A 23,639-nucleotide genomic window follows, 5' to 3' on the forward strand; every position below is an offset into this window, starting at 1 on the left:
ATAAGAACTCTCACGTAGGTTTCTCCCATCTTTTCCATTGGCAGGGCCCACGGTCTCTTTCCTATGCCTGGAGACATTAGGGTAGATTGAGAGAGTGGCACTGGTCTGGAGGTTTTGAGTAGATTATAAATTTGTGTGGATCACATTTTCATGTAGTTATTTCCTGAACACTGCAGACAGTATCATGTCAAAAGACATGATTACATGCTTTTGAACACACTATTTCCTTTCTCTGGAATGTTCTTCCTCTTTTGCCTCCACTGCATGTATCTTTCCAAACCTTGTTAAATGTCATTGGCTTCCTGAAACCTGTCGGAATCCCCCAGGCAGATTTAGTCAGTTTCTGCTTTGTCCTGTTGTAGTACTTTTCACTTTCTTCTGTTAGATAACTCTTCTGTTCAATTGTAATTTTTGAATGATTTCTGTATGTATACAAATTGGTCAGACCCAATAGGCTGAAAACACAATAGGCTGTGGCCATAGAGGGCACCGCTCATAGCATCAATCTTCGTATCCTTAGCACATAGCCTCATGCCTCATCTATAGCAGTTGCTCAAAAAATATATGTTTGAAAGTCTTTTTATGAGATAAAAGGCTAAAATATGCTTTTGCTATTGCCATTGGGGAATTTATTTGTGTTCTTTCTCCAGCAGAATACAGAGAGAATTTGGTATGACTTTGAAAAGTATACTCTAACAAGATAAGAGAATGTTTCTCTTTTGTCCTTTTAGGCTGACCTCTTGAGCCCAAAGCCAGTTTATTCAGATTAAGGGAGTTGATAGAATTAGTGTTAGGAATGATTTTATGTAATGGGATTTGGTTTACTGCAAGCAAATTTGGATGAATATGAGTCTCTTGCAATATTTTAACATTTTAATTCATTGCTGACTCTATAGGGCAAAGGGGATCATAACCCTTAGTCCAATAAGGATGATGAGTTAAGATTTTTGTCTAACAAGGCAGAGGATAAAACATGTCTTGCTTTAGATATAGTACTGCAAATTGCATTTGTATTTAAAGTAGGCAAATTCAGTGTTCTAATAGTTGATATTTTTGTAAAATAGGAGGTTAGAGTCCTTATAGTGATATATGCTTAAAAATTATGAATTATTTATTAAATACCTACTCCGTGCTCTGAATTAGGTAATGTGGAACAGATGCTCAAAATGATGTTCATTCTTGTAATGATGTGCTTCTTATCAAGTTAGAATGTTAAGAAAAAGGAGAATCACTGGGCAATACACATTTCCTGGTAAAAAAGAGAAGAAAATCATTGCTAAGAAATTCAAGAAGCTTTCGCAACATTGGTCCAAAGATCAGTGTGGGAATTCTATATGGGGGAACATCATGATCAAATAACTTGAATCGTCAGTGTTCTTTAATTTTCCACTGATATTGGGCTGATGATACAGAGAAGTGATATTTCATGTTGAATAGTCAATATGTGGCCCATTTACGGGGGACTAAATGCCATGTAGGGTGATTTGGACTCCGTGAAATTTCATGCTGTTTAGTTACTCAGTCGTGTCTGACTCTTTGCAACCCCATGGACTATAGCCCCCTAGGCTCCTCTGTTTGTGGAAGTTTCTAGGCAGGGATACTGGACTGGGTTGCCATTTCCTTCTCCAGGGGATCTTCCCGAAGGGATGAAACTCAAGTCTCTTATGTTTCCTGCATTGGCAGGTGGATCCTTTACCATTAACGCCACCTGGGAAGTCCTTCTTAGGCAAAATTCAACATAATGAAAAAAGAAGTTACGACATATTGTTTGGGAAATCATAAGATTTTTTTAGGGATTGGAGACAGGACAAAAATTGTGACAATGTTACACTGGCTAGGTTTGGAACAATTATACAATTAATATTGTTGATCTAGTTATGGTGCTGTAACTACTTCATGAACTTTTTCTCAATCTTTTTTTACCCCCTAGTCTAGTCTAGATATAGTTTAGGAGTTATTTAAAAGTGCTTTGACTTTTAGAATTAATAGCATTCTATTAATATTATAGAATTAATAGCATGAGTTAGTAAAGAAAGCCTAGAACCGGTGGTCCTGGTCTCATTGAGGCCACAGCTAGCTGCAATCCTGTTGCCAGGTCACCTGATGTTCTCAGACTTTCCTTCCATAATTCGGAAATAAGATCATTGACCTGCATGAATTCTAAGACCTTTCAGTTGAGCTTTCTGCAGACCAAAAGAGTTCATGGGAGCTTCCAAAATGTTCACATTATCATTGAGCTTCTGAAGTACTGACTATATATTTTAATGCATACTAGGTAAAGTACATCTTTAACACTTATAATTTGGTAGAATATTCCCCCTCCTATAAGATGGGTGGAAGGCTCAATATATAGGCAATTGCCTCTTCCAAGAATGTGTTAAAATATGGAAGAAAATAGCAGAAAATTAACCCTTGTAGATGAAGACAGTGTGCTTACTGTATAATTTAAACTTTTAAAATAAAGCTACTTATTTGCATAATGATTCTTTGGAAGGATGATCCTTAAAATAATAATACTATTCATTGATATAAAGCAAAAATAACATTGTAAATTAATCTAGAAAAGATGCCATGTTACTATATAATTAGATATATTAATAAACATGTGAACTATCAATTGTTAGGCTAGAATTTTATTTGGCATAGAAATATATTTCAAGGTAATGAATCTCTATTTTCTTCCTTAACAATTTTCTATTTATATTTTGAAAGTGTTAATTGATTGTCATCAGTTTGTTAACCTCCATAATATGTATACAGTTGTGTGACAGATGTTTAAAAATAAGTGGCTTTCTAATATTATGTATCTAAATTGAAGTTTAAATTTGATCCTGCATTTAAAGGTTGAAGAACAGTACTTTGCTTGGATATCCAGAAAGAAAACGGAAATAACTGGTTGTTTTATTACTATTATTTACAAGCAGACTTCTCTGTCTTTCAGTTTGAAATTAAGAACAATAACAAACTTTGCCCTTTTCAGCTCTTAAACTCTAGGAGAATTCTATACATTCTTGTTATGTAAAACAAAGTATTAGTATTGGAAACTATTCTTTTTTTATTTTCAGAACATAGGTTGTCCCAAAAGAAAATTTCCTATAAGTTGGACTTATAATAATCTTATTTCCTCCATAAATCACCAAATTTATCTGTAAATTTAACAATATTCATGATCTTTTAAATGTTAAGTAAAAAATTCCAAATATAGTCATATTAATTTTTAAGCAACTACAGTCTCTGCTGATAATACTGCTGTTGAGGCTGAGATTGCTATCAGTAAATTCTTGAGATCATTGTTCTTATATACAGACAAAGCTTTTTCTCCAATCACAACAAATTTTTCTTCTCTATTCCAAATATATTACAAACAAAATTGCTGAATTCACAAATGGGGATGATCTCCAATTTGAAGCTAGTCACTTACAGTAATCTCCTTGATGGCAAGAAGCCTATCCTATTATCTAAGTATTTCTCAGGACCAAAAGAGTTTTTGCATATAATGGGTTTCCTATGGGCTTCCCCAGTGGCTCAGTGGTAGAGAATCTGCCTGCAATGCAGGAACTGCAGGAGACATGGGTTCAATTCTTAGCACATGACAATCTGCTCCATTATTCTCGCTTAGGAAATTCCATGGACAGAGGAGCCTGGTGGGCTATATAGTCCCTAGGGTAACAAAGAGTAAGTCAGTGAGTCCTAGACAAGTTTTATAGGCCCATGTAGCATTGAAGTAGGAGAAATTGTACTTAGGAATTTATACAATTTCATGAAAACTAAGTCTATCTTGAGTCAGAATTTTATACTTAGGCCTCAGTGATCTATGATCGTCACCAGTGGCTTTTGTTCATATTAATATAGGAGTCTATAAATATTGAAAACTAAGTTGATACTCAATTTCTGACAGCTAAATCTTCCTATTCTTTAGCTTCCTAGTTTTAACACAGGACTTAGAACATTAACAGAAAAATGGAAATGTCTTTAATTTAGATTACTTTTTCCTTTGAGTGATCTTTTTCACCACCATAGTCCCTGTATCACAGACGGTAAAGAATCTACCTGCAATGCTGGAGACCTGGGTTCTATCCCTAGGTCAGGAAGATCCTCTGGAGAAGGGAATGGCAACCCACTCCAGTATTCTTGCCTGGAGAATCCCACGGACACAGGAGCCTGGGGGACCACAGTCTGTGAGATTGCAAAGAGTCGGACATGACTGAACGACTACTACTACTATATAGACTTTGGACAACATCCTTTACCAAATTAAATTTTATATTTCAGAGATGAGGGGAACTATCACATTTTAGCAGTCAAGTTTTATTACAGGTCTTGTAATGATGGTGATTTCCTGAATCACCAGTTTTCCTCAGCACCCTATTCCCATTTTCCATTTTCAGAATGTGTTGGCGACTTTTAGATAAATTTGAAGCTTTCTGTCCAGCAAAATGTTTAATCCCTTGAGGATGTTCAAAGTGTTAAGACTGATGGATCTGACAGAGCTAAAGTCTAATAAGAATTGCCGTTTACAACCATGATGATTCACTGGATGACAGTTTATTTATCTTTTTACGTATCTTCTTTCTGATTCAACAGCTCCCCCCACGGTTCGTATTGTGCATTCAGGCTTGGCCTGTAACATTGAAGAGGAGCGCTACTCAGAAAGGGTCTACACTATACGGGAAGGGGAAACCCTGGAATTGACCTGTCTAGTCACGGGACATCCACGTCCACAGGTGAGTCCTGAACCGTGAAATTGTGGAAAACTCTCTGACTTGTCTTGCAAATCAGAAAAAAAAAAGTATATATATATATATATATATATATATGTTTATTTTAGACGATTTAGCTAAAAATGTATATGTGTTTGTGTGTGTGTATGTGAAATCCATATTATATGTGCAATGTAGGATAAGGGTAGCAATCGTTGAACATTCAAGCTTAAGTAAACATGTAGAATAGACAAAAAAATTTTTTTTGTTTTAGTATTGTGAGAAATTTAAAAGACACTAGTCTAAGGAAGCTGTTAAAAAAGACAACTGCAAAAATATCTCTGTCAGATAACAATTCATATGGCAATGAGTTTATTTTAGAATGTGGAACATGATTTCATGATGACATAATTGCAGTGGAGGAGGCGTTTGTTCTAAAAATGTGATGCACGAGGTCACAGGTACTTTCCTTATTCCTAGTCATTATATTCAGAGAAAACCTTGAAAAACAGATGTTTGCAGGTGCTGTGTGAATTCAGGTTCTCAGAGTCAGCAGCTACAGCTTTTACAAGTTAAGTACCAGGAACAGAAATTGAGACTTTCAAGGGGCACTAAAGTGATAAATAATGAGCAAAGAAAAAAAAATTGTACAAGTGAAAAAAGCGCTTAGATAGGAAATAATATTGTTAGGTTATGTATCTGTGATTTAAAGATTTAATTCATATCCAAAATTATCAGGATGTTTTATTCATTAATTGCCAGTTATTATTGTCATATATTTAACCTGACTGGTTCAAAATATAGATTGTTATTCAACACAAACACTGTTATGAAAAAGAAGTCTCATTTGGTAGACAAAGTTATATTTTTTATTTGTATTACAGAAAAAAATTCCAGTTAACACATGACTGTACAGGGAAAAGTAAAGAACAGTGTGAAGATTATAAAATCTCCCATCATTTTAATCTTGTCTTTTGGTCTTGTCATCGTTTACTCTTTAATTCTCAAGGATGTTTTGACTCTGCCATTTTGACCCTGAAGAGCAAATTAAAATAAGCATGTGAACTTTATAGAATGAAGCAATGGATTGATGAGACCATGAGTAAACTGAAATGGTGAAATATGTTTTATAAACATATTTGAAAATATGGAAAACAATAAAAGTAATCTAAAAATTATTTTAAAATATTAAGATCCATAGTGGCTAAAATTGCAAATTATGATACTTTCTAAGAACTGAAAATTTATTAAAGAATAAATTTGTCTCAATAAAATTGAGTTATAGAAAATTTGAGGTTTCCCAGTTAGTGCAGTTATAAAGAATCCGCATGCCAGTGCAGGATACTCATGAGACGTGGGTTTGATCTCTGGATCAGGAAGGTCCTTTGGAGTAGGAAATGCCAACCTGCTCCAGTATTTTTGCCTGGAGAATTCCATGGACAGAGGAGCCATGGGGTCACAGAGTCACACATGACTGAGAAACTGAGCATACATACACAGAAAATTTGACCCAATGAATTAGATTTGGTAGAAAAAAATGATTGCCAAACTAAATACACAAGCCCCGAAGCAATAATTGTTGAAACATGATGTAGGTAAATAAGTTGATATTTAAATAGCATTTTTATTTAAAAATTTGTATAGAAAATAATGTAGTCCAATTAAAATAATTTTAGTTATATTAAAAAGTGATACCATTAACTCAAGAATATTATCCCAAAGAAAGTTCAGTGTTGTTATTATTTTTTTAATGTATATGCATAGAATAAAAATTCCAGAGTAAAAAAGTTGAAATCAAAACAGGAATGTCCAAGTAAACCTAAAAGAAGACACAAGAGAATACTCACTGACGATCCCCTTATTCTTACAATGACCGTACCAGATTCTGCACATTCTGAACTAAAAATACAACTTACATTTTAATTCATCCAGCTATTCTGCTCCATCTTCATACTTACATTCCCTCAGTTTCAGACATTTCTTATTTTCTCCATACATCTTCCCTTTCATGCTTCAGCAATCTGGAAGGAATCTTTGAGCTCTGAGAAATCTAAAAAAAGTTCTGAAAAACAGAAGTAGATTATTGCCTTGTTCATTTTTCCTGATAAATTCCATTTTTGGAATCATTTCAGTGTATTCTAATCCTATTAAAAATGTATTATTTTGGGATCATTATTTCTTCATTCCTAGAAGCAATTCAGGTGTTTGCAGGTGAATCAGTTTCAGTTTATATTGCATCTCTGGAAAATTAACTAGGCCTCTTCTTTGTCAACAAGCTGTATAAGGAAGGCTGACAAAACAGCTGGGCCTTCACATCCTGTCCAAACACTAAAGGGCGTGCAGTTGGCAGCTGGTTTTCTCAGGATGAATTTTCTCGGCTGATACCATGAACCTGAAAAGGTTTTCTTACTCCTTTGTTTAATCTGAATATGATAATATTTGGAAATGCAGTGAAAAAGAGAAGTTCCTCATTCACTTTTCAGATTTCTTAATCTGTTACCTATTTCTCTGGCAATGAGAGTCATAAGGATTTCCATTTCCACAAGTATTCTAAGGCAGCAATGTAAAATTTCTTTAAAATAAGTGAATAAATTCAGTACATAGCAGTGGTTATGAGCGTGGGACTGCCTGGGTATAATCCAGGATCCTTCTTGACTACTAGCGTAATTTTGGGAAAGTTCCTTAACCTCTCTGCTCTCTGCATCTCAGTTTTCCTGTCTATATAATACAATAATGGTAACCATCATATCTATACATTGACTCCTTTCAAAAGTTAAAAGCAGGTTATAAAAATATATGCACATATGTTACATATGTACATATAAACAGATGGCACATAATAAAATATATACTGGCTTTTTATTATTTTAAGTAATTTATACTTGGTCTCTACTGTTGAACATATTTGAAATAAGCAAATTTTAGAAATGGTTCTTAGCATTTATGTAGTCTAAATTAGATGCATTTCAATAAATTTCACTATTTTTGTGTTTTAATGCATTGCAGAGCCTTTGCATCTCTGTTAATTAACTTTTCTTAGCTTGCGAGGACTGGAACTAAGTCCTCCTCATTTAAGAAAGGCTTATTATAAAGATATTAATATATGGAAAAGTAAGAATGGAGACAAGGGTTTGTCAATAAATCTACCAACCTAGTGTTATTGTACCTCTGTACATTCATAATTTCAGAATTCAGCTAATTACACTCTTAATTTTCCTTTTCTTTTTTCCCTTCTTTTCTTTTTTCCTTCCTTTTTTCCTTCTCTCCTTCTCTCCTTCTTCGTCTTTCCTTCCTCTCTTCTCTTTTAATGTTATAAAACCAGTAATAAATAAATTACATATACAGTTCTCCTATAAATGATTTAAACAATAGGATATTTAACAGACTGGATCTGTTTACTGTATCGGGTGAGTGACTGTCCAGCTGAAACAACTTTATTGAAAAAAACAATATTTTTTCAGTATATCTTTGGATAGGATATGGGAAGGTCTAGGAGAAATATCCAAAAATTTATTAATCACAAATTTCATATCAATAACTACCTTCACAGTTTTCCCCATACACACATAGACACAAACACATACGCACAGAAAGTCTCACCCCCTGATGATATACATCTTTATTAAGTTCATGGTTATGTGGGGAAAATGTACTCCCATAGCTTGTTTAGGAGATAGCTCTTATAGCCTTTCTGATCATTAATATCATGCCTTCAAATAGTTTTGTTACTATTACTTTTAATATAGACTATAGAAATACTCTTTTGGTTCAACACTAATATACTGTACAAGTACTGATACTTTTTATGCCCAGTACATCAGCATTAACCAAAGACTTTTTAACATTTAATAAAAATCCTCATGAATTTAAAGGGTCATTTTTCTTCCTGAGGAGAGCTGAATTTATTTACAGCTATTTCAGAGTTCATCATTTGTTTAATTCCATAAACAGTTCCTGATGCTTAGAAGAAACATTTATCAGACAATTCCAGATACTTGCAAAAGCAACATTAGTCAATGTACTTAATGAGATAATACACGTAGATCATTTAGCAGAGTGCCTAGCAAAAAGTAAATACTTAGTCATCATCGTATTTCTGATTGTATTACCAATACAAAATAATATTTTTTCTATAAACTTAATAATTCTAAACTATTACTGTCATCACTACTCAATTGCAGGTAACCCAATAGAACAGGTAGGGTATTTCTTACTCTCTCATTCAAGTTGGGCTCGGTCACAAGCATGGATTTAGCTCATGTATTTTGAGCTACCTGTGGTCTGGGCCAGTAGTTGTGTCTACACTGGAAAAAATTGACACACTTCTGATACTAGCTAGTATGTAGCTAGTCATCTGATAAGTGACCGCTTTTCAATTCTCAAGGAGAAGGATTTAAAATTTGCTTTTATGTGAGATGGACAGCAGGGCACTTGCACAGTTCTGCCCTAGCTCAAGATGAACTGTCCCACTCTGTGTAACATTGTAGTGCACAGGGAACTTGAGCATCTTCATAATCTACGTAACATTATACTAGTCCATTATATTGATTATAACACATCATTTTGCCTGCTCCGCAAGCATGATGATCTAGAAGATTTGATGCTGTTTATGGATAATGTGTGGATCTTTTATTAGAGTCCTAAGAATAGAGTCACAGCAGAAACCTTTAGATTCTAGAACAAGACTAGACTTTCTACAGCATAGGGCTAATTGCTATTTGAAAAGCTGCTCTTTGGTCAATAGGAAGTAGGATCCAGCTGATACCTGCCCCCTTGGTCAGGTGATTTTGTAACACATTCTTCTTCTACATGGTTCTTTGGAGGGTCCCAGAAGAATGGAGCCCCAGTCACTCTCAGCAATGTCTAGCGTAATAACACTTTGTTTTATTGGTTTTTCTCCTTCTCTGTGTCACTGTTCACAGTCACCTACTTTGCTTCCCTGGAATTAATTCTGAAAATAAACTACTACCTGTAATCTCTTGTCTCAGATTTTCCTTCCTGAGGCAACTCCAGGATAAGACAGTACCTGTCTTCTGGACTCAAACCTCATGAGGAGCTAGCATATTTATCCACCTAAGCTTAGTTTGTGCTTCCTTGCTGCTGACCTAATGTTGCTTAATTCTGATTCAGGATTATTGTACTTCTACTTTTCTTGAAGACTTGTACAGGTAAACCACATGTCACTAGCCAAGGTAGGATGCTCAATTAAATTCTGCTTTTATTTCTTAAGACTTTTATATAATATAATTGGCATGGCTGTAGATTATAATGTCCTCACTTATTTCCTCTTGAAAAAAATGTTGTGCACTTGAATTAAATCTATGCATTGAAAGTTTGCAAGGATTGTCATGTGATGGAGATTTCCTATATAAATACCAACTGAGGATTTGTTTGGTTTTAACAGTTTTGCCTCTCATAATCAAAATTGGATCTCCAGGGTGATTGGAAAATGGATCTCAAAGCAAAGTCAAAATTATTGCATATACAGATCACATGGAAGTTTGAAATTAGATGTGTCTTTTTGAAATCTGCATTGTTCAAAGAAAAATATAATATGTATGAGTTATGAGAACATAATCATTATTTTATTACAGCAGTTGACATGAAATAAGCTTTTTAAAATGATCAGGGCATTTTCAGAAGATAGAAGGAAATCACTATTGCCTATCAATATATAGTTGAGGATCTATTGGTTGTATTGTACATAGTTAACATGGATCATTTTAAAATAAATAGCTGTGATTCTTTTAAAGTAGAAGTGTTGTATAACTACATAGACATTGATGATTTGGTTTTGTATTTTTATTATTAGAAGAAGACTCCCATTGATATACTTTCAGTATGTATTAATTGATGTATGAGGAGATTTCTAAGTGATAGATACCCTACAATATATATTTTTCTTTGATTTTTAATATTTTTTGTAGTAGTTATTGAGTTGTCAGGGCTTCCTTAGTAGCTCAGCTGTTAAAGAAGCCACCTGCAGTGCAGAAGACCCTGGTTTGATTCCTGGGTTGGAAAGATCCACTGGAGAGGGGATAGACTACCCACTCTAGTATTCTTGGGCTTCCCTGGTGCCTCAGCTGTGAAAGAATCCACCTGCAATGTGGGAGACCTGGGTTCGATCCCTGGGTTGGAAAGATCCCCTGGAGAAGGGAACAGCTACCACTCCAGTATTCTGGCCTGGAGAATTCCACAGACGGTATAGTCCATGGGGTCACCAAGAGATGGACATGAGTGAGCGACCTTCACTTTAACTTGCTGCTGCTGCTGCTAAGTCGCTTCAGTCGTGTCTGACTCTGTGCAACCCCATAGACGGCAGCCCACCAGGCTCACCCGTCCCTGGGATTCTCCAGGCAAGAACACTGGAGTGGGTTGCCATTTCCTTCTCCAATGCATGAAAATGAAAAGTGAAAGTGAAGTCGCTCAGTCATGTCCGGCTCTTAGCCACCCCATGGACTACAGTCTACCAGGCTCCTCCGGCCATGGGATTCTCCAGGCAAGAGTACTGGAGTGGGGTACCATTGCCTTCTCCATCACTTTCACTTGAGCTGTCAGCAAAATCTAAATGCACTAATTTCAACATAGTCTTAATGAATTTTTTCATGATGGGATGATAATAAATTTCTCTATTTTCAAGTTTATACATATATATATATATATATATATATATGTATACACACACACACAGAGAAAGATAAACTCAATACAGTGTGAGTTTTGGGGGCACATTCAATGTTAAGCATTCATTTATAGTTATATGAATCCCTGCTATTTTAAAAAGGTAGTGTGAAAACAAATATATTAATAGTAATGATCTACTTGTGATCCTATTGAATCAAGTTTACCCTCTTCATTTCTGGCTAGTATATTAAAGATGCCAATTAAGAGAATTGAATTTAGTTTTGAAACTCCAATTGAATGTACCACTCCTTAGGTTTACTTTAAAATATTGAGATTTGAGACTTAGCTTCAATAATTTTAATTATGATTATAGAAACAACTACCTATCTAGTTCTATGTTAAAGAATATGCTATCAGTTGTAATTAATAATCTATACAGGTGCTGGTTGTAAGCATGACACATTTATTTCAAATTAGGCTCATCACAGCCTTTTCCTGAAATTCTCAGAGATGCTTCAAACAAAATCAATAAGTAGTAAAACCTATCTATGATCTGAAAAAGTTAACTCATGCTACACAAAAAAGTGCTTGTGAAAAACAAGTATTTCTAGGACTGAAAAATGAGAAAATAGTTATTCGGAATGACTCAATTATTATTTTTTTTAGAATGGTTAATCTTTTATTTTGATTTTCTTTTAGTGCCAGTCTTAACAAAAACCTAAAGATAACATTTATTTTCCTGACAGTTTTATCTGTTTCAATCAACAAACATTGATTTTTTCCTTTTTCCCAGGGAACATGAGGAATCTTTATTCAATAAAACTTGGTCCCTTCTTGTTTACTTACTTGCCTTTGGCGATGATGTTGGATCAGCTTGAGAATAACAAAATCCTTAGTTAATTAGTGTCTTCACTGTTAGGTGTCATCAGTTCAGTTCAGTCTCTCAGTCATGTCTGACTCCTTGCAAACCCATGGACTGCAACACCCCAGGCTTCCCTGTCCAACACCAACTCCCGGCGCTTGCTCAAACTCATGTCCATCGAGTCATTGATGCCATCCAATGATCCCATCCTCTGTCACCCCCTTCTCCTGCCTTCAATCTTTCCCAGCATCAGGGTCTTTTCCAATGAGTCAGCTCTTCTCATCAGGTGCCAAAGTATTGGAGTTTCACCTTCAGCATTAGTCTTTCCAATGATTATTCAGGACTGACTTCCTTTAGAATGGACTGGTTGAATCTCCTTTGGTCCAAGGGACTCTCAAGAGGCTCCTCCAACACCACAGTTCAAAAGTGTCAATTCTCCAGTGCTCAGCCTTCTTTATAATCCAACTCTCACATCCATACATGACTACTGGAAAAACCATAGCTTTGACTAGACAGACCTTTGTCGACAAAGTAATGTCTCTGCTTTTTAATATTCTGCATAGGTTGGTCATAGCTTTTCTTCCAAGGAGCAAGCGTCTTTTAATTTCATGGCTACAGTCACCATATGCAGTGATTTTGGAGCTCAAGAAAATAAAGTCTCACCGTTTCCATTGTTTCCCCATCTACTTGCCATGAAGTGAAAAGACCATGACCTTCATTTTTTGAATGTTGAGTTTTAAGCTAACTTTTTCACTCTCCTCTTTCACCCTCATCAAAAGACTCTTCAGTTCCTCTTCACTTTCTGCCATAAGGGTGATGTCATCCGTGTATCTGTGGTTATTGATCTTTCTCCTGGTAATCTTGACTCCAGCTTGTGCTTCCTTGATAGCTAAGTTGGTAAAGAATATGCCTGCAATGCAGGAGACCCTGGTTTGATTCCTGGTTTGGGGATATCCACTGGAGAAGGGATAGGCTACCCACTCCAGTTTTCTTTGTCATAGTAATCTGTATTTCTTAAGATTAACTTTTAGGCATCCAGGTATGGTATAGTACCGAATCTAACTGATCTTTTACATTGCTTTTATTGCTGTTGTTGTTCAGTCAGTAAAGTCGTGTCTGGCTCTGTGATCATATGGACTGCAGCATGCCAGGCTATAATCAGAACAATTTACCATCTTGAATAATTCTTTACAGTGCCATCAAGAAGATGAACTATAGCCAGTCATTTAATAACACAAAAGTATTACATGTGTTATTATATAAAATGCTTGTAAACACATTTCATAGATATTTAAATTATATATCAGCTGAAGTATAATATTAGTTTAAAGTGAAAAGTGAAAGTGTTATTCATTGTGTCCGACTCCTTGTGACCCCATGAACCGTAGTCCGCCAGGCTCCTCTGTCTGTGGAATTCTCCAGGCTAGACTACTGGAGTGGGTTGCTATTCCCTTCTCCTGGGGATCTTCCTGACCCAGTGATCAAACCCTGGGTCTCCTGCATTGCAGGGAGATTCTTTACCACCACCAGGGAAGCCCAATAATAGCCTGAAGAGAACCCTAATTCCAGAATTGTATAAGTGTCTGAATTTCATGGTTGTACATTGTGTTAGTTTCCTAGGACTGCTACAATACAGTCCCACAAACTGGGTGGCTTAAAACAACAGAAGTTATTCTCTCACAGTTCGGAAGGCTACAGTTGTGATATCAATGTGTCAGCAGTGCCCGAATGCTGTCTCTAAGATTCTAGGTAGAACCCTTCCTCACCTCTTCCCAGTGTCTGGTGGTAACCATCAAGATTGGTGTCCACTGGGTCTCAGCCACATCATTGCAATCTGTGCCTCTGTTGTCACCTGTATGTGTGTGCGTGTGTGTCTGTCAGTCTGTTGAATGGCATTTTCTTCTTCCTATAAGGATACCAGTCATACTGGTACACTCCAGTAAGATCTCATCTTAGCTAATTACATCTGCAATAGCCCTGTTTACAAATCAGATCACATTCTGAGGAACTGGCATTTAGTATTTCAACATATCCTGCTGCTGCTGCTGCTAAGTCGCTTCAGTCGTGTCCGACTCTGTGCAACCCCATAGATGGCAGCCCTCTAGGCTCCTCTGTCCCTGGGATTCTCCAGGCAAGAATACTGGAGTGGGTTGCCATTTCCTTCTCCAATGCATGAAAGTGAAAAGGGAAAGTGAAGTTGCTCAGTCGTGCCCGACTCTTAGTGACCCCATGGACTGCAGCCTACCAGGCTCCAACATATCCTAGGGGCACACAACTCAACTCATTTGTCATTTTAAATTCCATGGTTTATGCATATACTAGGGCTGCTTTTAAAGAGCACATTATATATGCAGTGACTATTGTGCATCATTAATCTTCAAGGGATTTACAGTGTTTTGCCTAATGATTTAGTATTTGTTGTCCCACTTGCCTACACCCCTTCCCCTTGGCCAGCTGAGTCAGTGGCTTATTTGTCACCTCTTCCATAAAGCCCTGGTTGATCAAAGATGCTTGCTCAAGTACCCTTTCTATGTGATCCCAGAATACCAAGCCATTTCTTACCATAATACATCATAGGATCCTGCTTTGGGGAGTGAGTGAGATTTCAGATTCTGCAGCAAAATTCCATAGTTTCACATTTTACCTTCTCTACTTTTTCAGCCCTGTGAATATGGGTAATACTCAGTTGTCCAAAAAATTCTTTTGAGTTTTTCCATAACATCTTACAGAAAAACCCAAATGAACTTGTTGGCCAACTCAATATATTTAACTTCCATTTCACTTGTTTTCCTCATGTACAAAATGACAATTGTAGTAGTAAACATCTGTTCATCAAGGATCAAATAAAGCCATGCAAGGGAGACAAAAATCGTGAATAACAATGACAGTAATGATAGAAATAATAGAATAATCATGTCGCTTTTCTGTTTCCTCTCTCTCTCACTGAACTGTAAACTCCTAGAAAACAAAGGGCTGGGTCCTGCATTCCCATTTTCTATCTCAGAATGAACATATGTCATGATTTGCCTGGGACAGACCTGGTTTACAGCTAGTGCTCTGGTACATTTGTTGATGTCATTGTCTTTCAGTTCCCAAAAGTATCCTACTTTGGAGGATAAAATATATGGAACCATAAACATAAAAGTTTTCACAGAGGGGTTCTCGATTATTTATTAAAGGAGTAAATGTGGCAGGCATTATCACTTGGGGCTAATTGTTGAATATTTTAATTAATTTGTTTCCTTTTTAGAAGTCCAAAAGTGTGTTTGTAAATGCCTGTGTCATTTACCTCTGAAAATTAAGCATTTAAGGAAATCTTCAATTCACTTGTGTAGGCACTGTTGGAAGCCACATACCTCAGTGCCTTCAAGGTTGCATTTAATGCTCCCTTGGTAGTCTCCACGAGTTTTTAATGTGTCTTCTTATTTTACTACCCAGCAAGAATTTAAAGACATTTGGGAAATGGGGCTCAATAATATGAAGCTATTATAGCTCTGTAGTTGGAGAAGAGTCTAGTTTTAAACCCTCATGCCACTTTGACAACAATACACTTTTTTTTTTTTATTATAGATATAAAAGGGCAACATTGGGGACTCAAGTGACTGTAGCATATTCTTAAGTTACAAAAACCTGGTAATTCATTGCTTGGACTTTGTTACTTTAAACTACAAAGTCATAGTATTATGTCTAAATAACATGGAAAAGATGGAAGTGTAATTTTCATCAGAAAAGGGAAAAATTAACATCGATATAAAGTAGAACAGAATTTGAAAAGTGTATGCTAAGACATGTTTGACCTCATATTGTCAACTGGCCCCACTTAATTTGGCTGAAAGGCTTTGAGAGAGCATAGTGTCAAAGTTGTACATATGGTAAAACAGAAAATCCAAAGAGAGTTAGTTCTTTTGTAAGTACAGGGAATTTAGATGCATTATATTGAATGGATGAACCTTAGGCACTTTTTCTCACATTTGAATTCACCCGAGAGAAAAATGCAATGCCTTTGCCAATATTTTAGTTAACAAAACAGGTAAATATTCCAATACTGTGATGTTCTGTACATCAATACATGACATTCTGTAATGTTGCGTTTTTCAGTCTGAATATTGCCAGCAGTTTGATTTCTTCATAGATTAAATTGAAAACTACATTTACTTTCTTATTAGACACATACATACTCTAACTCTACAAGTGCCCTCATAATCACTTGTCTACTTGAGATTTTGATTTGCTCTGACTGCTTTTTCAGTTCAGTTCAGTTCAGTCTCTCAGTCGTGTCTGACTCTTTGCGACCCCATGGACTGCAGCACGCCAGGCCTCCCTGTCCATCACCAACTCCCGGAGTTTATTCAAACTCATGTCCATTGAATCGGTGATGCGATCCAGCCATCTCATCCTCTGTTGTCCTCTTCTTCTCCTGCCCTCAATCTTTCCCAGCATCAGGGTCTTTTCCAATGAGTCAGTTCTTCGCATCAGGTGGCCAAAGTATTGGAGTTTCAGCTTCAGCATCAATCCTTCCAATGAATGTTCAGCACTGATTTCCTTTAGGATGGACTGGTTGGATCTCCTTGCAGTGCTTTTTAGTAATCAAAATAAGTCACACACTTGGCTTGTGACTATTTAATGTGGCTGCCTAGTATAATTAACCCAAAAAAATGTAAACCAAATTTTTTATTGATTTATATAATTTTATGGGTCTCTCTCTCTGTGTATCCATGGGTACATACTTGATACTTCTTGAACAGATGGTGGCAGTTACTAGTAAGCTCTTATGTTACATGGCCATTAGTTGGGTTTGTACAAGGAAAACAGAAATCATTGGGATTATTTCAAACTTTTAAGTTTACAAAAAACAGCAAAGGTTTACTGTATAGCACAGGACATTATACCCAATATCTTGTAATAACTTATAATGGAAGATAATTGGTAAGAGAAAGCAGTGAATCAAAATGCTGTTCACCCAGAGGGATGGTATGGGGAGGGAGGAGGGAGGAGGGTTCAGGATGGGGAACACATGTATACCTGTGGCGGATTCATTTCGATATTTGGCAAAACTAACACAATATTGTAAAGTTTAAAAATAAAATAAAATAAAATAAAAAATAGAAATAGAAAACAAAATGCTGTTCACCTGAATCTAACATAATACTTCATTTGTTTATTTATTTATTAAAAAAAAAAAAAAACCTCTGAATTTAAAGCTGAGGAAATTTAACAAGGGAAATGAATGACTGGGAATAGAAGAGGCTGAGAAGGAAAAAATAATCAATACATGGCTCTTCTATTTTTTTTTTTCTTTTTAATGTCATCCATTCTCATGCCAGTGTCAGTCTGTTGTTTGAAACCAGTGAGAGTCTGGGAAAATATATATAATCTGCAAGTGTTTAGCATCTGCTGAGTGATACAGAGCAAAGTTCAGTTCAGTTCAGTTCAGTTCAGTTGCTCAGTTGTGTCTGATTCTGCGACCCCATGAACTGCAGCACACCAGGACTCCCTGTCCATCACCAACTGCCGGAGTCCACCCAAATCCATGTCTATTGAGTTGGTGATGACATCCAACCATCTTATCCTCTGTCGTCCCCTTCTCCTCCTGCCCTCAGTCTTTCCCAGCATCAGGGTCTTTTCCAGTGAGTCAGCTCTTCGCACCAGGTGGCCAAAGTATTGGAGTTTCAGCTTCAACATCAGTCCTTCCAATGAACACCCAGGGCTGATCTCTTTCAGAATGGACTGGTTGGATTTCCTTGCAGTCCAAGGGACTCTCAAGAGTCTTCTCCAACACCACAGTTCAAAAGCATCAATTCTTCAGCACTCAGCTTTCTTCAGAGTCCAACTCTCACATCCATACATGACTTCTGGAAAAACCATAGCCTTGACTGACGGACCTTTGTTGACAAAGTAATGTCTTTGCTTTCTAATATACTGTCTAGGTTGATCATAACTTTCCTTCCAAGGAGTAAGCATCTTTTAATTTCATGGCTGCAATCACCATCTGCAGTGACTTTGGAGCCCCCCAAAATAAAGTCAGCCACTGTTTCCACTCTTTCCCCATCTATTTGCCATGAAGTGATGGGACTGGATGCCAATCTTAGTTTTCTAAATGTTGAGTTTTAAGCCAACTTTTTCACTCTCTTCTTTTACTTTCATCAAGAGGCAAAGAGGAAGCCCTAAAAACAGATTTATGAACAAACAGGTCACAGGAATCCATCACAGCAGTGGAGAGGGGTACCACCTGGGGAATGCTGGCTGGCTTTCCAGGCAGTTTTCCACAGATGGACTTTCACCTTGATAAATAAGGCCACATTAGGTTCTAATACTCATGTTGTGGGATCACAAGTCTGGTTTTGTTCATATAATGAAAGAAGATAGGGATGAATTTGCAGTTTCTTAAGTTATAAAGACTAATACACATACAAACAATACAAAAGTCAGGTTAGGCATCTATAATGAGAAATGCAGTTGCAGATTACAGCAAATTATTCCACCTGTAAATCAGTGTAGGTAAACTACATTCAAAGCAAAATATTGATCAAAATGTCAAAATTTTAATGTGCAATGGCAAATTGATTGAGCATTGCTCTTGTATAACAGGATCACTGTCTCAGTAGGCAAACCAATCAAGAAGCCAAACAAAAATCATGTTGATTAGCAAGAAATTTCAACTGGAACATCTGAAGCCTGTCTAATCTATTTTGAGGTAGGAGACCATAAGGCTTGAGTGCAGTAGTAAAGATTTTTCTCTCTTTTGGACAGTTCCCAATTAGATACTGCATGCCAATCTTTCTGAAAGCTTATTTTTCTGTTCTCAAGGATGACCAATTTATGTTTTGATTGGCCTGTTGTTTCTTTAGTTTTAGTATTAATACATTCAGTTACATAGTCCTGTCCCAGAGATGTGCTAATGTGGTGCCTTCGTTATGCTGACCTTGCATTATCTCTATTCTGTATTGTACTGCTTAATGATAACTGCCTTCTCTGAGGACAACTTAGCTTCTATATTTCTAATTTCTTTAGGATGGGTGCACCTTATTAAATCTTATTAGAATCCCAGTACTCTTTCAATATATTTTACCCTTTTTCTGCAATTAACACATGTGCAGACTGAGCCTGGAGAAGTTAAGTGACTAAGTCAAGGCTACTCAGATTGTTTAGCCATAGAGACTAGATGGTGTCTGTCAGACTGCTGACCTCATACTCCTGCTCCACCAACTCTGTGTTTCTAAACGCATATACCCATTCTGTCCCCTTCTAGTAACTTCACTTTTCAACTTGATAACCTGAAAATTAATTTATTTGATCACTACTTAGATTGGCTTTTATTATTACCAATTATAGGCATAGCCTGTGTGATTTAAGTTGTGGTTCTCAAAACAACAGGATCAGTGTCATCAGGGACTTGTTACAAACACAAATTCTTGCTGAATCAGAAACTACAGGGGAAGAGTGTGCAACATATGTTCTAATACATCTTCCGGATGATTCTGATGCATTTTAAAGTTTGAGGGTCATTCATTTTATGGATTTATATAGTGATGCAGTCAAGAAAATCCCAAGAAGCTCATACATAACCCCAGGGTTATGTGGGTCTTAGATATTTACCTATCTTATAAGAGATACTGTGTGCATATTATTAATTTCCACAAACGGCATTATCCAGCAGGCAGGGACAATCCTTTTATTGTCACTGAGGTCCTCCTACTCGTTACACTTACTGAGTCTTTGAAGGCAATTCTCTTCCAGAGTATAGTTAATATATGATAATACTTAGTAGATTGTTTCAGATTTGCTTCCTTAGACATAGTGGAATGTAGTGGTTCGTTATAACCTTTAGGGAAATATAGATTTAGGTTTCACATTTGTCTTTCTTAAAAGGTTTATATGAGTCTTAGTCAATCAATCATGTTCAGTTCTTTGTGATAGCATGGACTGTAGCCTGCCAGGCTCCTCTGTCCATGGAATTCTCTAGGCAAGAATACTGGGGTGGGTTGCCATTCCCTTCTCCAGGGGATCTTCCCAACACAGGGATCAAACCCAGGTCTCCTGCCATTAGAGGCAGATTCTTTACTATCTGAGCCATCAGAGAAGCCTGAAATTTCATAAGATACATAAGGAATTTGAGCACAGTGCCTGGCAAAAGTCAGACACTAGTGTAGGTGCTAAATCACTACTGCTAGTATTAATAGTATTACACAGAGTGCATACTACTACCGGCAACTGCTGCTGCCTTTGACACCAGTGTCTGCTTTTCTGTGACTCACAGCAGCTTATTTCTTTGTTTCTCACAGCCCCTTTATTTCTCATGCAATCTCAAAAACGTATTCTCTTGTATTATGATCTTAATAAAAACATATGTAGTAAGGAGATTCCTTTAAAAACTAAACATAGAACTACCATATAACCCTGAAATCCCACTCCTGGGCATATACCTGGAGAAAAATCACAATTCAAAGATACTACACCTTTATGTTCATTGCAGCACTATTTACAATAGCCAGGACATGGAAGAAACCTAAATGTTCATCAACAGAGAAATGGATAAAAAAGACATGGTACATATATACAATAAGATATTACTCAGCCATAAAAAAAGAACAAAATAATGTCATTTGCAGCAACATGGATAGACCTAGAGGTTGCCATACATAGTGAAGTCAATTAGACACCAAAAGAGAAGTATATGATATTGCTTATATTTGGAATGTATAAAAAGTGTGCAAATGAATTTACAGAACATAAATAGAGTTATAGATGTAGAAAACAAACATGTTTACTAGGGGATAGGGAAAGGGGAGGGATAAATTGGGAGAATGGGACTCCAATATATGCACACGGATATATATAAAATAGATAACTAATAAGAAACTGATATGTAGTACAGGGAACAGTATTTAATAATCTGTAGTGGCCTATATGGGAAAATAATCTAAAAAACAAACTGGATACTTGCATATGTATAGCCAATTCATTTTGCAATATACCTAAAACTAATACAACATTATAACTCAACTATACTCTAGTAAAATTTTTTTTTAAAAAATCAACAGGATTTTTAAAAATTAGGTAGGCTTACTCCAAAATTTGTGTGGGAAAAAATAAGAAATCAAATGTATCTAAACATTTTTATAAAATAGTAAATTAATAGGAGCACTTATGCTGTCATATTTTAAAACATATAACAATAATTAAAATATTAATAGCATGGCATTATTGCATGAATAGACAGACTAATAACAGTTTATGAAGCCCTGGAAAAAAATATGAAAAACAAACAATGTAGAATAAGAAACAAAAATATGAAAGAAACAACAAAAAAGAGAAATATGAAAAACAAACAATATAAAATAAACATGGTATTTCAAATCCTTAGAGAAAACATGTATTGTTTAATAAGTCATTTTAGCTTAAAATGTTGTCTTTCTAAAAGAAAGTACATTTAAATCTTTCCCTCACATTTCACACTGTTAAAAAAGACATGGTAAATCTATTCATGGAAGTCTAGGCATCTGTGAAAGGATGATCATCATCCTACTTTAGAACAGAATAATTTCTATGGTTGAGACCTGTCTGTCAATCATCTATCTATCTGTATTTATCCCTATACAAATATTTTGATATTTTTAGAAATAATGAAAGAAAAAATAATGAAAATAGTTGCCATTATGGAATGTAAGGAACAAGGATGAAGGGGCAGAGGTTAACCTAGATATATTTGAATGTATTTTATTCTATATTTGTGATGTTGAAACTATGTATTTTCATATAGTTTCAAAAATTATTCATTATTTTTAATTCATAAATTAAACATAATTGAAGCAAATTAACTGAAGTCAATATCAAGGTGATAGAGTCACAAAAGGAAGGAAGAATGATCTCAAGTTATTTTAAACTATAGTCTTTTGGTCATATGTTAGTGGGATTATATCCCAAATGGGGGCAGGGAGGAAGAACTGCAAACAAAGACTAAATTACTTTCAATAGGCTTTTATTTTTGTACTATTATTATTGTTGTTATTTTGTTGTTGTTGTTTTCAAGTGAAATAATAGACCCTAAAGATATCCAAATTCAGACTTAAACTGAAGAAAGTAGGGAAAACCACTAGACCATTCAGGTGTGACCTAAATCAAATCCCTTATGATTATACAGTGGAAGTGAGGAATAGATTTAAGGGACTAGATCTGATAGATAGAGTGCCTGATGAACTATAGACGGAGATTCGTGACATTGTCCAGGAGACAGGGATCAAGACCATCCACATGCAAGAGAAATGCAAAAAAGCAAAATGGCTGTCTGGGGAGGCCTTACAAATAGCTGTGAAAAGAAGAGAAGCGAAAAGCAAAGGAGAAAAGGAAAGATATAAGCATCTGAATGCAGAGTTCCAAAGAATAGCAAGGAGAGATAAGAAAGCCTTCCTCAGCGATCAATGCAAAGAAATAGAGGAAAACAACAGAATGGGAAAGACTAGAGATCTCTTCAAGAAAATTACAGATACCAGGGAAATATTTCATGCAAAGATGGGCTCGATAAAAGATAGATATGGTATGGACCTAACAGAAGCAGAAGATATTAAGAAGAGGTGGCAAGAATACACAGAAGAACTGTACAAAAAAGATCTTCACGACCCAGATAATCATGATGGTATGATCACTGACCTAGAGCCAGACATCCTGGAATGTGAAGTCAAGTGGGCCTTAGAAAGCCTCATTACGAGCAAAGCTAGTGGAGGTGATGGAATTCTAGTTGAGCTATTTCAAATCCTGAAAGATGATGCTGTGAAAGTGCTGCACTCAATATGCCAGCAAATTTGGAAAACTCAGCAGTGGCCACAGGACTGGAAAAGGTCAGTTTTCATTCCAATCCCAAAGAAAGGCAATGCCAAAGAATGCTCAAACTACCGTACAATTGTACTCATCTCACACGCTAGTAAAGTAATGCTCAAAATTCTCCAAGCCAGGTTTCAGCAATATGTGAACCGTGAACTTCCAGATGTTCAAGCTAGTTTTAGAAAAGGCAGAGGAACCAGAGATCAAATTGCCAACATCCTCTGGATCATGGAAAAAGGAAAGAGAGTTCCAGAAAAACGTCTATTTCTGCTTTATTGACTATGCCAAAGCCTTTGACTGTGTGGATCACAATAAATTGTGGAAAATTCTGAAAGAGATGGGAATACCAGACCACCTGACCTGCCTCTTGAGAAACCTGTACGCAGGTCAGGAAGCAACAATTAGAACTGGACATGGAACAACAGACTGGTTCCTGATAGGAAAGGAGTGCATCAAGGCTGTATATTGTCACCCTGCTTATTTAACTTATATGTGAGTACATCATGAGAAATGCTGGGCTGAAGGAAACACAGGCTGGAATATTATGATAAATATCAAAATAACATTGGATTGAATCTAGCACATAGATGACAACTGAGTCTGCAGAGTGACATAAATCAGAGCTGGACAGGGAG

General features: G+C 36.2%; 1 protein-coding gene across 1 annotated transcript in view; it reads left to right on the forward strand.

Annotated features, from left to right (window-relative positions):
• Positions 1–23,639, forward strand: part of MDGA2 (MAM domain containing glycosylphosphatidylinositol anchor 2) — a 912,048-nt gene that overhangs the window by 376,573 nt on the left and 511,836 nt on the right. The window contains exon 2 of the mRNA XM_025295819.3: positions 4,585–4,724. Within this exon, the coding sequence (XP_025151604.2) occupies positions 4,585–4,724 (140 nt within the window). The remainder of the gene's footprint in view (positions 1–4,584; positions 4,725–23,639) is intronic.

The sequence above is a fragment of the Bubalus bubalis genome, chromosome 11 (assembly GCF_019923935.1).
Source record: "Bubalus bubalis isolate 160015118507 breed Murrah chromosome 11, NDDB_SH_1, whole genome shotgun sequence".
In the NCBI taxonomy this organism is placed as follows: domain Eukaryota; kingdom Metazoa; phylum Chordata; class Mammalia; order Artiodactyla; family Bovidae; genus Bubalus; species Bubalus bubalis.